Source organism: Excalfactoria chinensis, chromosome 15, assembly GCF_039878825.1.
Source record: "Excalfactoria chinensis isolate bCotChi1 chromosome 15, bCotChi1.hap2, whole genome shotgun sequence".
NCBI classification, from domain to species: domain Eukaryota; kingdom Metazoa; phylum Chordata; class Aves; order Galliformes; family Phasianidae; genus Excalfactoria; species Excalfactoria chinensis.
In genome coordinates this window covers 7,575,421-7,591,522 of record NC_092839.1, presented here as the reverse complement: position 1 = coordinate 7,591,522, position 16,102 = coordinate 7,575,421, and the positions used below count along the sequence as shown (strand labels likewise).

Here is a 16,102-nt window from a genome sequence, read left to right as displayed (position 1 = left end):
CCCGGCGCCCACGGTCCCGCTCCAGGGGAGAGCCGAAGGGAGCGTCCCCCCCGCCGGGAGCGGAGCTGGCGGGACGTTATCCCAACCCCCCCTGCCGGGAGGAGCCCAAACCTCGCCGGGACCGGGGCTACCCCGGCGGCCGTCACGTGGGCCGGGCCGCACCGGGGCCCCCGCCGTAAAGAGCCGGAGCCGCCGCCGCCGCCGCCACTTCCCCGCCGGGCGCAGTCGGGGACGCACCCACGGGAGACAGAGGCGAAGGGAAGGAGGGAGGAACGGGGAAGAGAGCACCGGCCCCGCACGGCCTGGGGACAGTGGTGGTAGTTTTCAGTTTTATTTGGTGTTTTTGTTTTTGTTTTTCCTATAAACTTTATTCTATTTTATTATTATTATTATTGTTGTTACTCTGATTTTTCTGGGATTTTCCTGCATGGTCTGAGCGCAGCTTCATGCCCACCCGGCCATGCCCGGCTCCGCTCCCGGCCCGCTGCCATGTGAGTACCGGTACGGGATGAGGCACCAGGGGGTGGGATGCTCTTTTGGGGGGTGAGGTTCCCCTGTAACTGCGAGGGCTCCATCAGCACGGGGAGGCCGATGTAGCGTTATTTCTCTTTTCAACAAGAAAACGGCAGCGTTGGCGGCTGGGGGACATCGGGGCCGCCCCGGGGCCGAGGCCGCTGCCCGACACAGCTGGGACCCCAATGCCCCCGGCCCCAGCTCCCCGGGGTTCCCGGCACAGCCCGCATCTCCCTTCCACCGGCCCTTCCACCAGGCCCCGGTGCCTGCTGCAGGCCCGAAGCTCAAAAAAAAAGATGTGAAAGGAAATACTTTTGGTTAATATCTATATATCTATATGTATATATATATTGTTTTTTTCGGATCTTTGGAAATGCCCGAGCAGCTGGGACGGGGCCGGGTAGGACAGAGCAGCGGGCGCTGCTGTTCGTGCAGTGGATTTCTTTGCTCGACCCTGTGGGGTGGAGCGGACCAGAGGAAACCTTAAAAGAGAGATAAATCTCTGCGTATACATAAGTTAAAGCTCCTGCTTTAAGGAAAGCTGCGCTTTCACGAGGGGAAGCAAGAAGGATCCCGGGCCGGGGTCTGCGGGCTCTCACACAGACGGGGCTGGGAGCGGGGGATGGGTCGGGGGCCGGGAGGGTTGCGGGGTGCTCCGGTCTCGCTCAGCCCCGACTCTCGGCTCTATCCCTCAGGTGCCTCTGAGTGAGAACTCCGGCAACGTCGGGGCGCAGCTGGCCGGGCCCTGAGCAGCCGCCGCCGCCGCCGCCGAAGACGGAACATGTATCAGGGCCTTGCTCTCGCCCCCAACCATGGCCAGTCGGCTTATTCCCACGACTCCGGCAATTTCCTGCACTCGTCGGCCGGCTCGCCCGTCTATGTGCCCACCACCCGAGTGCCCTCCGTGCTGCAGACGCTGCCCTACCTGCAAAGCTGCGAGCCGCACCAGAGCCACCTCGGCAACCCCCCGGGCTGGGCGCAGAGCAGTGGCGAAACCACCGCCTTCAACGCCGGCAGCCCGCACCCGCCGTCGGGTTTCTCGTACCCCCACAGCCCCCCGGGCAGCAGCCCCCCGGGGCGTGACGGTGCCTACCAGGGTCCCCTGCTGCTGGGCGGCGGGGGCCGGGAGCAGTACGGCAACGCTTTGGTGCGCTCGGTTAACGGGTCCTACTCCAGCCCCTACCCCGCCTACGTGACCCCCGATCTACCGCCTTCGTGGACGGCCGGACACTTTGAGAGCAGCGTGCTGCACAGCCTGCAGACGAGGCAGGCGGCCCTGCCCGGCCGCAGGTCAACCTTCGGTAGGTCGCCCTTTCCGCCGCCTCTGGGTTCGAGTCGGAGCATTCCCGTACGCGGTGTTCTGGTGGGGATGAGCCGCGCCGTGGGTTTTGTTTCCCGTCGGGAAGATGTTACGCAGGGATGGAAGGATGGTCCGGGTAGAGGGAGCGTGGTGCTGACTCTAAACGGAGCGTTCTGTGTGCTCGTGTGTGTGTTTGTGTTACACGGAGGGCAAAGAACGCGTTTCAAAGGAGAGGACAGAGGAGCAGAGGCCGTCCAGCACCCCTCATCCCCCCCCCCGCGATATCTCCTCTCCACAATATCGACTTTGTGCCTGTACTTCAATACTTACCCTTGTGTTTAAATTAGCGGGGCAGATTTATAGCTCCCACCCTTTTAAGTAATTTATTGTGGTAAATGAGTTTATATTCGGACAGACTCTCGGTCTCCTCGTTCGCCTTCACCCAAACAGGTCCGCAGCTGCAGCGTCCCGCGGCACTTGGGTTCATGCATTGACCCGCGAGCCCCGCACTGTTCCCCTGCACCCACACCGCAGAGTCCCTTTAAAGCAGGACCCAAACAGAAACAATTTTCGGGTCTCTCTGTAGCAATGCTCTCCGGGGGTGTTCCCGCATCCTTGTCCGGCGGCGGCTCGCAAAGCCCTTTCAAAGCCACTTCAAGACCTCAGCCGCGTTATCATCTTGACTGCGGTGATCCAAATTATCTTATCTTTGCCCCAAGAACAAAGCGAAGCGGGGACACAGCCCCCTTCCCGCTGGCGTTACCTCCCACCCGGGGATGCTCGGGAGCGCTTCGCTTTCAGGATTTTCTCTTTGTCTCGGAAAATCCGTTGCGTTGTGCGGGGTCGGGTCTCCCCGCTCCTACCAAGGGAGGAAAGGTCTCTTGCACTTCGAGTTTGCTGCTTTGGGACCCGGAGGAGAGACTGCCTTCTTCTGTGCCGTTTATTTTTGCTCTTGAATAGTGTAAACCGCTGTTAAGTAGCGTAAACTATACATTTTTTTTCCCCAGTTAATGAATTATGGCTTGCTTTTTAAATTATTTGTTTTAACTTTTACTTTTCTTCTTCTTCTTCTTCTTTTTTTTCATTAACTCTTTGTAATTTTTTATCCCCCCCAACACACACTTTATTTTTATTTCTATTTTTTGCTTTGACTTTTTTAATTCCTTCTTTCAGACGGATCATTTTTAACGCGATCGAAAATGAAAGGGATGGGGGGGAAGAGAGGGAGTATTTTCCTTTGGACGAAAACAGCGTTCAGATCGAAGGAAATTATTTCTAATGGAGAGGGAGGGGAGAGGACAAAGTGGGAAAATACTGATCTCGAATCGGAGGCTCGCTCCGTTCTGCTCCGGGCTGCAAAGCAAAGCGCAGTGCTGGAGCCGGGCGGCTCCGTGGGTCATCGGGAGAGGATAAATGCCCCGATGAGCCCCACTGAGGGGATATTTGGGGCCGGGATGGCCGTACGTGGCTGCAGGGCATTGCGTGGGGCCGGCGGTGATGAATCTCCATGCAGACCCCGCACAGTGCGGAGCCCCTGGTGAGCACCGCGCAATGATGGAAGTCGGGAAAAGCGCTCCTTTTTACCCCGGGTTCATCATTACCGTGGTGATAATTAGGAATGTTTTTTACAGCCCAAGCAGGGATAACACCTCAGCTGGACTCTGTTCCGTTCCTGGGGGCAGCCACAGCCCTTTTGGGATTTTTGGGGTGTGGGTAGATGAAAATCCCCCATAATTTGCCTCTGAGCAAAATATTGAAAGATGAAGTTGTGGGGGGAGAATAAAGGATTTTTTATTCCATGCTCTGCAGGATGGAGGCAAGCTCCTGGTTGTCCCGTGCAGGGCAACAGCGGGGCATGGAGGATTAGGGCCCTTCAGTGCCCCCATACAGTGGTGGCACATTGGCATGGGGCCGACTCCTGACCTCGGCTCTCTCTTCCAGAGTATTTGGAGGAGTTTCCCGGGGATGGTCGGGAGTGTGTGAACTGCGGGGCCATGTCCACACCGCTCTGGAGGAAGGATGGCACCGGCCACTATCTGTGCAACGCCTGCGGGCTCTACCACAAAATGAACGGCATCAACCGGCCGCTCAAACCCCAGAAGAGGCTGGTAAGATGGGAACAACGCTGCGCTGCACGGGGGTGGCTGGAGGGCAGGCTCTGGGGGCTGCTGCTGGTGTGTGTGCTGTTGGGATCTCTATGTAAAGGATCTGCTGGATTCTCAGTCTTATGGTGAATAAATGCTGTTGATGTCAGCCAGAGCAGTTCAGAGGGAGTGAAGCTGCGGAATTGCTGCTCCAGAAAGGTTGGAGCTCAGCACGAAGAAGGGGGAGTGGTGACTGGAAGGGTCCCTGCAGTTTGGGAATGTATGGGGCTCTACAGGCTGCTCTTGACTCTGTTCCCAGTGTAGGCTTGTTGCTTTTTTCCTGTTACAGTAGTGATTGTCTGCTGGTTCTTTCTAAGAGTGTGCAAGCAGAGCAGTTGGAAAAGACAGGGCTGATCCCAAGCAGGTTGTGGTGGCAGCAAGGTGGGGAACAGTTACCACACCTGGAACCTCCTAAGGGAAGATTTGGGGTTTGGTAGTTCCTTGTTTCTCAGCAGCATAAAGCATTAATTCCCAATATCGTGGCATTGGGCTTCTTCCAATTGTGGGATCTCATCGTGAGAGAGGAAAGGAGCCCCCTTTTTTGTGTGTGCAGTCACTTTGGGATGTTTAAATTTGGTGGTAACAGTTTTGGTTTCAGAGCCTGTCATCAGAAGCAGTCATTACAAACAGGATGTTTGTCTGAGCCATGTTGAGGAACAGCTGGGAGTTCCTTTTGCTGTTGCTCGGGTGTATTCCCGCAGTTATTTTGTGTGTTGCAAAACAAATTGTTAGCAGTAACCCAACAGTGATGAGTTTCTGTGCAAGGAAATGACAAGAAACAAATTTGGGATTGCATAAAATGCTTCATTCTGCTTTTGATCATGGAAATTTGATTCTATTTGCAAAACGAAACGAGCAGAGGCTCAGTGGAAGATCATTCTGTAATGACAACTCACCCAAATCAGTGCGTTTCAGTGATACATTTTAGGTTATTCAATGGGATTTGCCCATCTCACCAAAAGGTTCCCGGTCTCTTTTAGTGTAATTACGTTACATATACACCCCGCTGAGCTGCAAATCTCAGAGTAACTCTGCTGATTTCTTTGGAGCAAACACAGTCTATGTATTGAAAGTCAAACCCAAACCTTGCTTTTCAGAGCCTGCCATCAAAACACACTGCGGCTGAATTTCCAGGGCTCTTTGAGCAGCTTTTTCCATGCAGGCATTGGGACAGGTCTCGTCGTTACCCAATAGTTTGTCCATTGCTGTTGGCACAGGGCGTTCAGTAGCTCCCGTGAGGCATTTTTTTTAGTAAACATTTCAGGCAAAGTTTTCTGGTTTAAGATTGTTTTGCGGGGATGAGACGGGAATTATCACAGCATTTCCAACCTTTTGTTATGTTGGTTATCATTGCAGTGATAAAGCCCAAGTGAAAGAGCTGATATTCTTACACAGGGGAAAGTGAGGCTGAAATACCTGATGGGGTTTTATTGCATGGAAAAGGAAAAAGGCTCTAATTTTGACTTCCCATTCTGACTTGGGAATGAAAGATCTCAGAACCATGTCTGCTCCGACAGCTTGCAGTGCCATATTGCAGCAGGGCAGAGGACAGGAGGACCCACTGATGATGGATAAGAAGGATCTGGGTGTGCTCTGCAAAGCCACCACCTTGGCTTCTCCCTGCTTCCCAGACTTGGGGTGTTTCTCCCCAGATGATTTCACTGCTGGGGCTGTCACAGCACCCATGGGAGATTGCTGCCCGCAGTGAAACACGCTGCTGGAGGAGCAATGAGGAACAATGAAATACAGGCGCAGAAAGGAAAAAGGGTTTATTTTGAGTTTTCTTTACGTTATGACCTTTGTTCTGCAAGCAGGCGCTGTGCCGTGGTTATTCCAACTTGTGTTTTCACAAAGCAAGTCCCCAGCGGGAACAAGGTGGCACATGGAGCACCGTGCAGATGGTGCCTGCAGCGCATGCAGTCGTCCTGTCATAAGCAGTCTAAGCAGTCCATTTTTTAGTCCATTTTTTCCTCTTTTTTTTTTTTTTTTTCCTCTTTTTTTTTTTTTTTTGTGATGATGGCAGCACGGACAGCTGCTTTTCTTTGGCCTGTATTTGGACACACAGCACGGTGGCTTTTAGAAGGGAGGATATTTCTTAGAGGAGGAGGGGAGTAGCACTTTATTTTAGGCAGGATCTTCCTAGCCAGAGTTTCTCGATACACTTCGCAGGATGATACCACAGACCCAGCCCTAAAAGCCAGGCCACCTTCACCACCCAAAAGCAGCTGCTGGTGCTGGGTGCCTCCGCTCATGAGCAATCTCCCTGCACAGGAGCATGGTACAAGCAGAGCTGCATGGGGCAGCACTGGCAGCAGACCTAGTCCTGTGCCCGGCAGCTCCCACACCATCCTGACTTAGAATCATAGAATCATTAAGGATAGAAAAGAGCATTAAGATCATCAGGTTTAGCCATCAGTCCGTCACCACCATGCCGACTGACCCTGTTCCTCAGTGGCTTAGAGTCTTAGCTAGTTCAGTGCATCAGAACAGTGTGCTGCAGACACTTTCCCATCACCATCAGCTGCCCTCTGTCATTCTATACTTCTGAAAAGCAAGCAAAGTCTCTTATAGCTTTGGGTCTCCCTTTGGAGGGACCTGCCCTGCTGGATCCAAATTTTTCAGGCTGTCCAAGCAGCACTTGCACATGGTTAATGTGATAGGCACCAGCTCATCGTTCCTCGAGCTTATCAGCAGCACTTGGCTGTCAAGCCGGGTCCGTGAAGAGTTTTTGTTTGAGTGTACGGTGCATTTGTATAAATAAACACTGGAGCACAATGTTGAAGTCAACAACTTCCTAGACAAGGTCAGAGTGGTACAAAAGCAGTGGGGTGGAGGCAGACAGCAATGTGCTTTCTTTTAGGGGAACTGCTGGGAAACCAGCAATAATGTATTGTACCGTCGTCCTTCAGTGAGCAAAAGCAGCCTTGACTTTCTTTTTTCTTGCTAAATGAGCAAGCTGTGGGGTAGGGACAAACTCTCATAGGATTTCTGGGCTTTCTATTGTAATGTATGGCCATGGAGGATGGTGTCTGCTGTGCAGGAGGTGCAAACATAGGCAGGTACTGATGTGTCAGCAGATAGCCCAGCACTGTGTGACACCAGGACAGTGTCTTCCTCCCTCCCAGGGGCCTGCTCAGAAATTTCGGGGCTTTCCAAAGCACTTTGCATTGGCCTTTGTCCATCCACAGGTGATGACAGATCTCAGCAGCCCATGCCAGGATCCAAATTCCCCCTCACTCCTGTGGCAGGAGCTGTACCTCAGGGCCTTGCCCTTATGGGAGCAGAGTGGGGTGCTGAGCACCTTAGGGTGGCCACCTGTGCAGAGGGCCCTCTGGGTGAGGGTGAGTCTTGGTGGCTCTAAGGCTTTAAGAAAGCTCTATAACAGGTCCAGGATCATTCTGTGACACCATGCCCAATATTATAGACAAGCCGTTGAGGCTTCCTCTGTGCCCAGCTTGTTAGCTCATATCTCAGCATATTATTATTTTTGCCCTGTTATTTCTTGAAAGGCAAACTATTTTCTGAGCGATACCATCATTTGCAAAGAGTTGCTGAGAACACTTTGCAACCACTGAATCAAAGTGTGGGCCCATCACTGGTGTCTCTTGAAACTCAACACTGATCTCTCTTCGACTGCTAACCTTGTAAAAACATTTCATTTTTATTCCTGCTCACCCCACCTCATTTGTCATATTGATTACTTATGATATCAGGGAGTAATGGAAAGATAAACAAACAGGGAGTTCTTTATTGCCCGCATCACCAATCGTCTGCCTTTGAGAGGAATCAGGGTAATTCTCAAGGCTAAATAATGTATTCACACACCTGAATGCAGAGAGCCCGTGATGCTACTGAGATCACTGGGATACTTACTCTTATTAAAATAGTTCACGTGTGAGGTACTAAGCGATGTTGAAATGAAACACCTATTAAGCTGACATGTCTGTATATAGACCCGTAGATTTTCCAGTGGCTCAGAGTACGGTTGTTAGAAATGATTTTGCTGCTTCTGCCAGAATATTTCCCTTCTTCGTTTGGAAATATTAACGTTGCAGAGCCAGCAATCACAGCACTCACAAAATATGTAATTAGTTAATGTTTGCGTGGTGTTTCTGCAGCCTGTGAGGGAACAGATTATCTGCGAGACGTGCAGAACATAACTCTCCTGGTCCACTCACGGGCCAGTTCAGCTCGGCTCTGCTCAGCTCAGCCAATTGATTCCAGTTGTCTTAAACAAGAGATTAATTGGGGTGTTGCTAACTTTAGTGGTAGTTGTGAGTGCAGAGAAACAGAAGTGGAGTTCACTTAAAGCAACAGCGGGTTTCGGCTATTTGTGCACTGAAAGCCTGGCAGGTATCTTCCTTCTGTCTCCATCTGAGATACATGCTCTGGATCCTGATCACTCCCAGCACTCGTTGGAGGTTTGTGAAATGGACTTGGAGGAGATCTGCCAGGATTATTGAGCTTAAGAAAAAAGCGCTTGCAAATTAGAGTGATCTCATTTGAATGCAATTTCTTTCATCTGAATTTTGCTATCTTCACATTGCGTGCTCCGTGTTTTCCAGGAAATCATTGTAAATGGAGATTTTGTTTTTGTATGAAAGGAAACTACTCCACTTTGCCTTTTCTATATGTGCATTCGTGCGTTTCTTTGCTTGCTTTCAAGTCTTCATCGAGACGTGCTGGCCTATGTTGCACTAACTGCCACACAACCAACACCACCCTCTGGAGAAGGAATGCCGAAGGGGAGCCCGTCTGCAATGCCTGTGGCTTGTACATGAAGCTCCATGGGGTGAGGGCAGGGGTGTGCTGGGTTATGGGATCACTTCTGGTGGGCATGGGACACCGGTCTGCAGAGAGCAGATAGAGCAAAGCCTGAAGAGCCATAGCTCAGTGCAATTAAAGCCCATTCTATTGGTTACCCAGAATTAGATGAAGGGGTAAATAGGACACTCTTGGCAGGTACGTTGGTAATACTCATCCACAGAGGGTGGTATTATTGGTACCATGTCCGTCAGCCAGGAGAAGTCTCCGTCCCCCCATAGAGACTTCTTCAAGCTTCTGCCATGGAAGTTCAAGTCTCTTTATCCCATGACCGCTCCCTCTGGGTCGTGTAGGCCTCGGCCATCAGTTTAATTTAGTAGTGCCCTCTCATAAGGGTCACCAATAAATCAGGAAAAGGAAAATAGGAAATAAAGGAAAAAATAAATTGTGGGAAAGCTTTAGCTGTTAGCCTTATACATCTTCCAGCCAAGGCCTGTTGCAGAGAAAAATAGCACTTAGCGAAGGACAAGGACTTTAGGAGCATTGCATGAGCTGCAGTGTGTAAATAGGAAAGCAATGCATGTGCGGGAAGGAGCTAAGTAAAACACAATATTAATCATTCCAAACCTTATGAATGTCAAGGTACCAAGACCTCTGGCCATGAAAAAGGAAAGCATCCAGACAAGGAAAAGGAAGCCGAAAAACATTACCAAAGGCAAAGCCTCAACAGGTACAGTTCTGCTCCCATCCATCTCAAGGGTTTGGGGCATAGTTCATCTCAGCAGGCTTTGCTCTGCAGGAAATTATGCAAAGTAGAAAATCATACTGTGATCTTTCTCCATGATGATTGCTTTTGCTTTTAGTCATAGTCTTCAAGTGAAAGGAGGATGTGGGGTGAAAAACCTTGTTGGTATCTTGATCCCAGAGGGATCCCAGTTCTGTGGGCACCAGGTTCCAGCCGTACAGTACTGCACTACAGTGAACAACAGGAAAAAAATGGGGCTGGGGATGGTGTGTTTGGGAGTCCAGTTGAAGGGACTGGGACACATTCAGCTTCTGCCCCTCTGGGCCATACAAGGAGTGGCACTGCTGGGCTGTGAATGAATTCTCCTTCGTTCTTCACAAGCATAGAATCATAGACTGGCTTAAGGTGGAGAGGACCTTAAGGGTCATCTAGTTCTAACCCCAAAGCATCATGCTGGCCAAATACAAAGCATTGCCTTGATGGTGGAGAAAGAGAGCAATAGAGTTGTGCCATACAGTGCAATGCTAGCTATTGAAATACAGATCTCTTTAGGGGTAAATCTGTGCCTAACATCGTGCCTTCATTGCTCTGTGCTCCTTTTCCTGCAGGGTCCACCACTTCGGCCACAAATTCCCCTTCTTCCATTACGAACTCAGACAGCACGGTCACTTTAAAGTCAGAGCCCAGCACAACCTCACAGTACCCCGGCCAGGGCATTGTGTCGGTGTCCCAGGTAAGGCACAGGGGTTGTGCCTCATGCACTCCCTAATGGCTGACTGGGAGACCCTGATAAGGCAAAGCAGTTTGCTCACTGCATTGAGAGGACACCCAATGAGCCAGTGGGATCAGCCCTGGGTGGGAGGCTCCATAGCTCCTAGGAAAAGGCCCTTTGGCCATATGTTATCTGTGCTTTAGACCCCAACAATTTGTTTAGTGGGAGAGATGTTTCACCTTCCTGGAGATAAAAAATGGCTCTAAGTCAACCTGCAGATGGGCATTTGGTGACCTGTCCTGTCTCGGTGCAGTGTCTGAGCCCCTTCAAGCTGGTCATGCATGCGGGTGAGATTTTTTTTTTGTCCAAAATGGATAAATCAGATCTGTGCTACACTCTTGAAAAATAGACGTATGCCCAGTGATGTCTGAAGCATACATGTTATCAATAAATAAGTGCAGACAGGTGCTGGGGTGCTTTCTCCATGCTCACTGGCCTGGGGGTATACACTGGGCAATTTTAATTAGCATTGTGGATAACATACTGTGCCCATGATCTATCAGAGCCCTGACACAGCATTAGGATAAGCATGATAACTACCTCCTGGCTAACTACAACTTTCCCTTCCCTCCTGGGGCAGGTGCAGAGCCAGTCAGACGAGGCACTGGCCGGCAGCGAGTTCAAATTCGAGCAGGAGGACTACCCTTTCTCTCCCAGCAGCATGGCCCCACAGCCAGGGCTGAGCGTGCCGCTGCGGCAGGACTCGTGGTGTGCCCTGGCGCTCGCCTAGAACCCTTCGTGCCCATAGCCTGGCTCACCACGGGACAGGCTTCTCTTGGAGGATGTGGGAGGAAGACACCAGCTGGATGTGGTGCCCAGAGAGCTCCTCTCCATTCGAGGAGACCCAGGGTGGCCTCCCTGAGGCTGCCTGTTTTCCCCCAGAAAGCCGTCCTCCTTTGAGATGCAACCAGCAAATAAATGCATCCCAGAATCTATGTTTATTCGCAGTGATTTCTCCCTCCTATGACTCCTCTGTGTGCAATTTATTCCACTTTCCAATAAAGACTGTAATAACGTGGCACCGAATAACTTAATTTTATTAAAATGTAAACTGTGTGGCCTCCCTTCTGTTTTATTGGCCACAACAGGGAGAAGAAAACAGAAAAAGAAAGAAAGAAAGGGAAAAAAAAAGCAATAGTTGTTTTAAACATTTACTGTTTTATATTAAAAACGAACATCTCTATAGAGTGTTAGCTTCTGAAGCATTCAGTGTACCAGCACTGAGCTGATGAGTCAGACATGAAATAAACACACCGCTCTTCTTTTCCCAGCTCCAAACGAGGATTGTTTTTTATTATTATTTTAGGCAAACCACATGACAAGAATGGTCAAAATGACCCAAATAATAAAAGAGTTCCAAAATGCAGTTTTCCTTTTGTATTTCCTCATGGTTTTCAACATTGCCAGCTCCAAGAATTAGAAAATCAGAAATGAATCTTCCAGAAGTTCAGACAAAAGCTTGAGGGGTGGAAAAACGGAGGAAGTGCTGGAGGTACTTTTTGCTTGCATCAGCTTTGGGCATATTTCAGGTGAAGAATTTTCATCTTTCAACCCTGTGGGTCGGAGGTTCCATTTCACCGCTTCTTTTTCTATTGAAAGCCAAGCAGGAATTAATTTCTTGGGGCTGTGTTGTAGCAGATGATGGCCAGCAATAAAAAACCCACTCTTCATTTCTATAAGTTGACACCAGTGCGTGCCTGCAGTGCTGCTGGGGACACCGGGATCACTTCACTCCTCTGGGTTCCCCTATTAGTGGTTATTTGGGATTGCATCAGCACAGCCATGGGCTCAGCATGGGTTCTGGGGCTGGAATCCAAGTGGGGCAATGAGAGGATATGGGGCTTGGAGCTGCACCAGAAAGGTGGGCAATGGGCAGACGTGCTTTGCTGGGGGTGCTGGAGTGAGGATGGGACTGTATTGAGCATGGAGATGGGTGGGAAATGAAGGGGGAGTGAGGTCGTGATGTTACGTCTAAGGCCTTCTTTATTTGTTATTGCTAAATAAAACCCCCAGCCTGCCTGGGCAGCTATTTATGGCCAGGAAACTGTCAAGTAATAGCTCCTTAATATAGAAGTTGACCTGTCCAGGGCTTCCTGGAGCAACTCTTCCTCTTGTCAGGAGAGATGGATTGCTTGACTTTTATTATAAACAACAGCTAAAGATGATCAGGGAGAGTGAAATCTGGAATCAAGTCATGGCTCATCTGAGATGGAAGAGATGCTTTGGACACTGAAGAGATCGATCCATCCAACACCTCCATAGCTCAGCAGTGCTATGCTGAGCGGTCCCTTAATGTGAGGGCATGGGGAGGGTGGGGGCAGGGAGGAGCGCTCAGTGGCTCCACCACTTCACTGCCACCTTTCCTACTTTCAGTGCAGAGCTGAGTCTCTACAAGGTGAGCAGGGTGACACAGGCACCAAATCCAGCTCAAATGGTACCCATGGGAGTTGAGAAGATGGGTGACGTCATTGTTCATTGTAGGGGAATTGGAACAGATGACCTTTAATGGTCCCTTCCAACACAGTCAATGCTACAGTTCTGTCCCAGGCTCGAGGAAATGTAGGGTCCCAGCTTGACATGCTGGGACAAGGGAAGGAGGAGCCCCGGGTGCAGCATGAGCAATGCTCCTGGGCACCTTCCCAAATCTCACATTTGCCAGCAGCACAATGTGAGCCACAACAGAATGATTTCTGCGGGCGAAGGCAAGGGGTCCTCACTTTCTCATCTGTGTGACCCTGAGGGGCAGAGTTATTTTAAAGGCAAACAAGAAGACCCAAACAATGCCAAGATGTTGACACCAGTGGCTCCAGCGGTTTTATTTATTGCCTGTTGGTAACCGTCGGCAGGCCGTTGGGATACTCTGGGGCCTGGTGGCTGACAAAACGGGGCAGGGTGACAAGAAATGAAACAATTGGGATGTGTGTAATTTTTCCTTCCTGCACTCAACTGGACAGCATCGTCCATGAGGCCAGTTTCATGTTTCTCCAAGGTTTCTTCCAGCCTTATGCTCCCACTCCTCAGGCAGGAGCAGATTTCTGCCCCTAACAGAAAGCCGGCACTGCCTGCACAGCCCTGTGGGACAGAAAGAACAAAAAACACATGGGAAACTCAGGGTTGTCCCGGCCCACGCTGTGTGCCCTCCAACTACCCTGCTCAGCCTTTGTAGGAGTTTGAACATTCAGGACGGCAACTGAGCAGACTGGACCCAAAACCAAGGGCTGGGAGAACAGGATGCTGCAGCTGACCTGGTGGTGTTGGGATACCCATGGGATGCCCCAACAAGGAAGCTACCCTTGAGTCCCCATCAGGCTGCCACCACCACATGCTGTGACCCACTTCATCCCTGCCCACAAAGCTCCAAACAAGGCTGATTAGCAGATTAGTCCAGAGTCTGACTTTTATTTCTCCTCCACGAACCTTTCTCCCTCCCCTTGGTGCTCACTCGTTTGCAGGCACGTGTGTATTTGCTCTTCTACAGGTTTGGTGGCTTGTGGACAATAATTATCTTTACTGTTGTTGTACAGCTGCCTCGGAGCTATCAATTGCCTTTGTTCAAAGGTCACCTGCCCAGATGATTTTACAACATGACTACAATGATCTGTTCCATTTTGCACTTTATACCAATGCCACAGTGATTTTTACCAAGTCAGCAAGTGAGTAATGAAGCACTTGAGCCTATGAACACCCAATTCTTGTTTATGATCATATTAATAGCACAATAAAATCAGCACTCACCCCAGCAGTTGCTTTCAAGAAAAAAATAACAATTTCTTTTTTTGTTTCTGCATGGAACATTGATTGTGGTTTAATTACTACAGAGAACCCTAAAGCTGTGGACTCTGATGAAGCATCTCTTCTGTGTTAGAGAGAAACGTTATTCTTTTCAACAGTGGGCAAAGAAGTTTTCAGCACAACTTGTGTGGCTCTGTCTGAATAGCAAACACTGCTCAGCTGCAGGGAGATGAGCTATGGCTGCTCCTCTGCACAACCTGAGGAACACACCTGTGCCTGGGTGCAGCTGTGCACCCATCCTTGATTAGGCTGACTGGCACTAACTGAGGTCTGAGCCTGTTGAGGTTATAAGGATGAAGGCACACCTCTTTGTGCTGTTGTTATTTGGCTGCTGTCTGGTGAGTTCTTGTGGCTCCAAGAGTGTTTTCGCAGGAAGAAGGTGGAAATAGGACTGTGAGCCAGGTACAGTAATACCTATTGGGGTAGAAGGGGGTTTGGTGTCCTGTGGGTGTTCTTTGAGTGCTCTGGGAGCTTTTTGTGGCACAGAGATTTGAATTACTGATACTTCCCAGTCTTTCTCCCTGTTTTTCTCTAGTTCTTTTTATTGCGAAGTTGGTTGTGTATCAGCCAGGAAAAGAGCCTGAGTTGCTCTCCAAGTCCATGTGCTGCAGTAATTAAGTATCTGAGCTCCTTGCTTCTACTGCAGTTCTCTCCCAGCTGAATATTCAGTTTCACTATTGTATGCATACAAGAAGCAGTCAAACAACCCTGCTCCTTTCATCCCTTCAGGTGGTCCTTCTCAGTGAGGACTTTGTGGCTAGGGGTGCCAGGAGGTGGTGTCCCCCAAAACCTCTCTTCTTCAACATGAATTTACATTGAATAACTCAAAAGCCACTTAATGAGGGACAGTGGCATCTTCAAAGTGTTTCCAGAAAGCTTCTCCACAAGGGGAGAATATAGCTTAATGTCCCCATAGACTGCTGTTTTCTCTAAAACCCCAGCTTTCCATATAGTAGTACAACTTCTACCTGGTAAAAAAGGCAAACAAAACCAAGCAGCTTAACCCCCGGCGCTCTAATGGTGCTGGGACCATAGGCATTAACCAGCTGCTCTCCTGCTCTTGCAGGCTGTCTTTATTATTATTGGGAAATGTATTGGTATTGGAATTTAAATAAACTTTTAGAGTGAGCAGTTCCACTGCAGCATTAAATGTGGCCAAGAGAAGGCTGTGATTACTGTGTTTGATAATGTCAGGGCTTGAGCTGCATTCAGGGCCAACTCCTTTGCTCACATGAGGTACTGGCATTGAAGCTTTGTTTCACCTCCATCTCTTACCTTGTTATTGAGATGCTCTTTGCATTTCCTGGTAACCCTGGTCCTCATCCCACCTCTTCTTGCGTTTCCCTTGTTGTGGGACTGCCCAGAGGCTGAATGAGAGGGAAAGAGAGGTGGGTGCAGATGGATGCAGTATGGGGCCCTAATGTTGCTATTACTTCAGGTGTTGGTATTATCCTTCCCATCTGTTCATTCTTTGCTTGTAATAAAAGAGAATAGCTCTGGCTTGTGGAATGAATGGAAATGATGGGCATTTAGCTGCAGGAGCCTGCAGTTAACATCTGGCTTCAGTGCAGTGCTCAGGCTCTTCTTAGTGCTATGGCCCCTATGAGCAGACTGGGGAATAGTGCTGGGGAAACCATCTCTCCATGCTTGAGCAGAACTAAGGGGAGCGGCAAGGTGAAGCTGGCTGTGTTAATCATTTACCATGAGAGCAATGGAGGCTATAATAGAAGTGCTGTGTACGTAAAGGTCTACAGAAGTGGGGAAGCTGCTGCTCAAAGGGCACAGTGAAGTGGCCTTTTGGGAAGGCAGTTTACTCAGATTCACCTTTGTTTGTTCTGTGGGAGTGCTGGCTCTCTGTCACCACTATGGGATGGTGTGGATTGGGACTGCAGGGTGACTGCTACTTCTGAGCCTGACCTTGAGAGCTTTGAGCCAATTAATGATCAGCATTAAGCAGGAGTGGAAAGTTAATGAGGGCGATGGCTAACGGTGGGTGTTTAGGGACAGTGATAGTGTTTCTGAGCCCCTCTCTGTAGAAATTCACCAGGAAGGTAATGAACTTGCTTTTCTGT

The 16,102-nt window shown here is 49.8% G+C and overlaps 1 protein-coding gene across 1 annotated transcript; it reads left to right on the top strand.

The window, feature by feature from the left end:
• Window positions 1–283: 283 nt before the first annotated feature.
• GATA5 (GATA binding protein 5) lies at window positions 284–11,190 on the top strand. Its single transcript, XM_072350323.1, has 7 exons — window positions 284–491; window positions 1,209–1,814; window positions 3,755–3,921; window positions 8,624–8,749; window positions 9,364–9,451; window positions 10,075–10,199; window positions 10,819–11,190. Exons 2-7 carry the CDS (start codon window positions 1,295–1,297, stop codon window positions 10,966–10,968), a joined length of 1,176 nt encoding a protein of 391 aa, XP_072206424.1. The 5' UTR covers window positions 284–491; window positions 1,209–1,294; the 3' UTR covers window positions 10,969–11,190.
• The last annotated feature ends 4,912 nt before the right edge of the window (window positions 11,191–16,102 follow it).

What these genes read in the sequence shown, in the direction of transcription:
- GATA5 (XM_072350323.1), top strand. Translation starts at nt 1,295, where the DNA reads ATGTATCAGGGCCTTGCTCTCGCCCCCAACCATGGCCAGTCGGCTTAT. An exon ending in CGGCCGCAGGTCAACCTTCG is followed by an intron (nt 1,815 to 3,754) that starts GTAGGTCGCCCT and finishes TCTCTCTTCCAG; the next exon opens with AGTATTTGGAGGAGTTTCCC. An exon ending in CAAAGGCAAAGCCTCAACAG is followed by an intron (nt 9,452 to 10,074) that starts GTACAGTTCTGC and finishes CTTTTCCTGCAG; the next exon opens with GGTCCACCACTTCGGCCACA.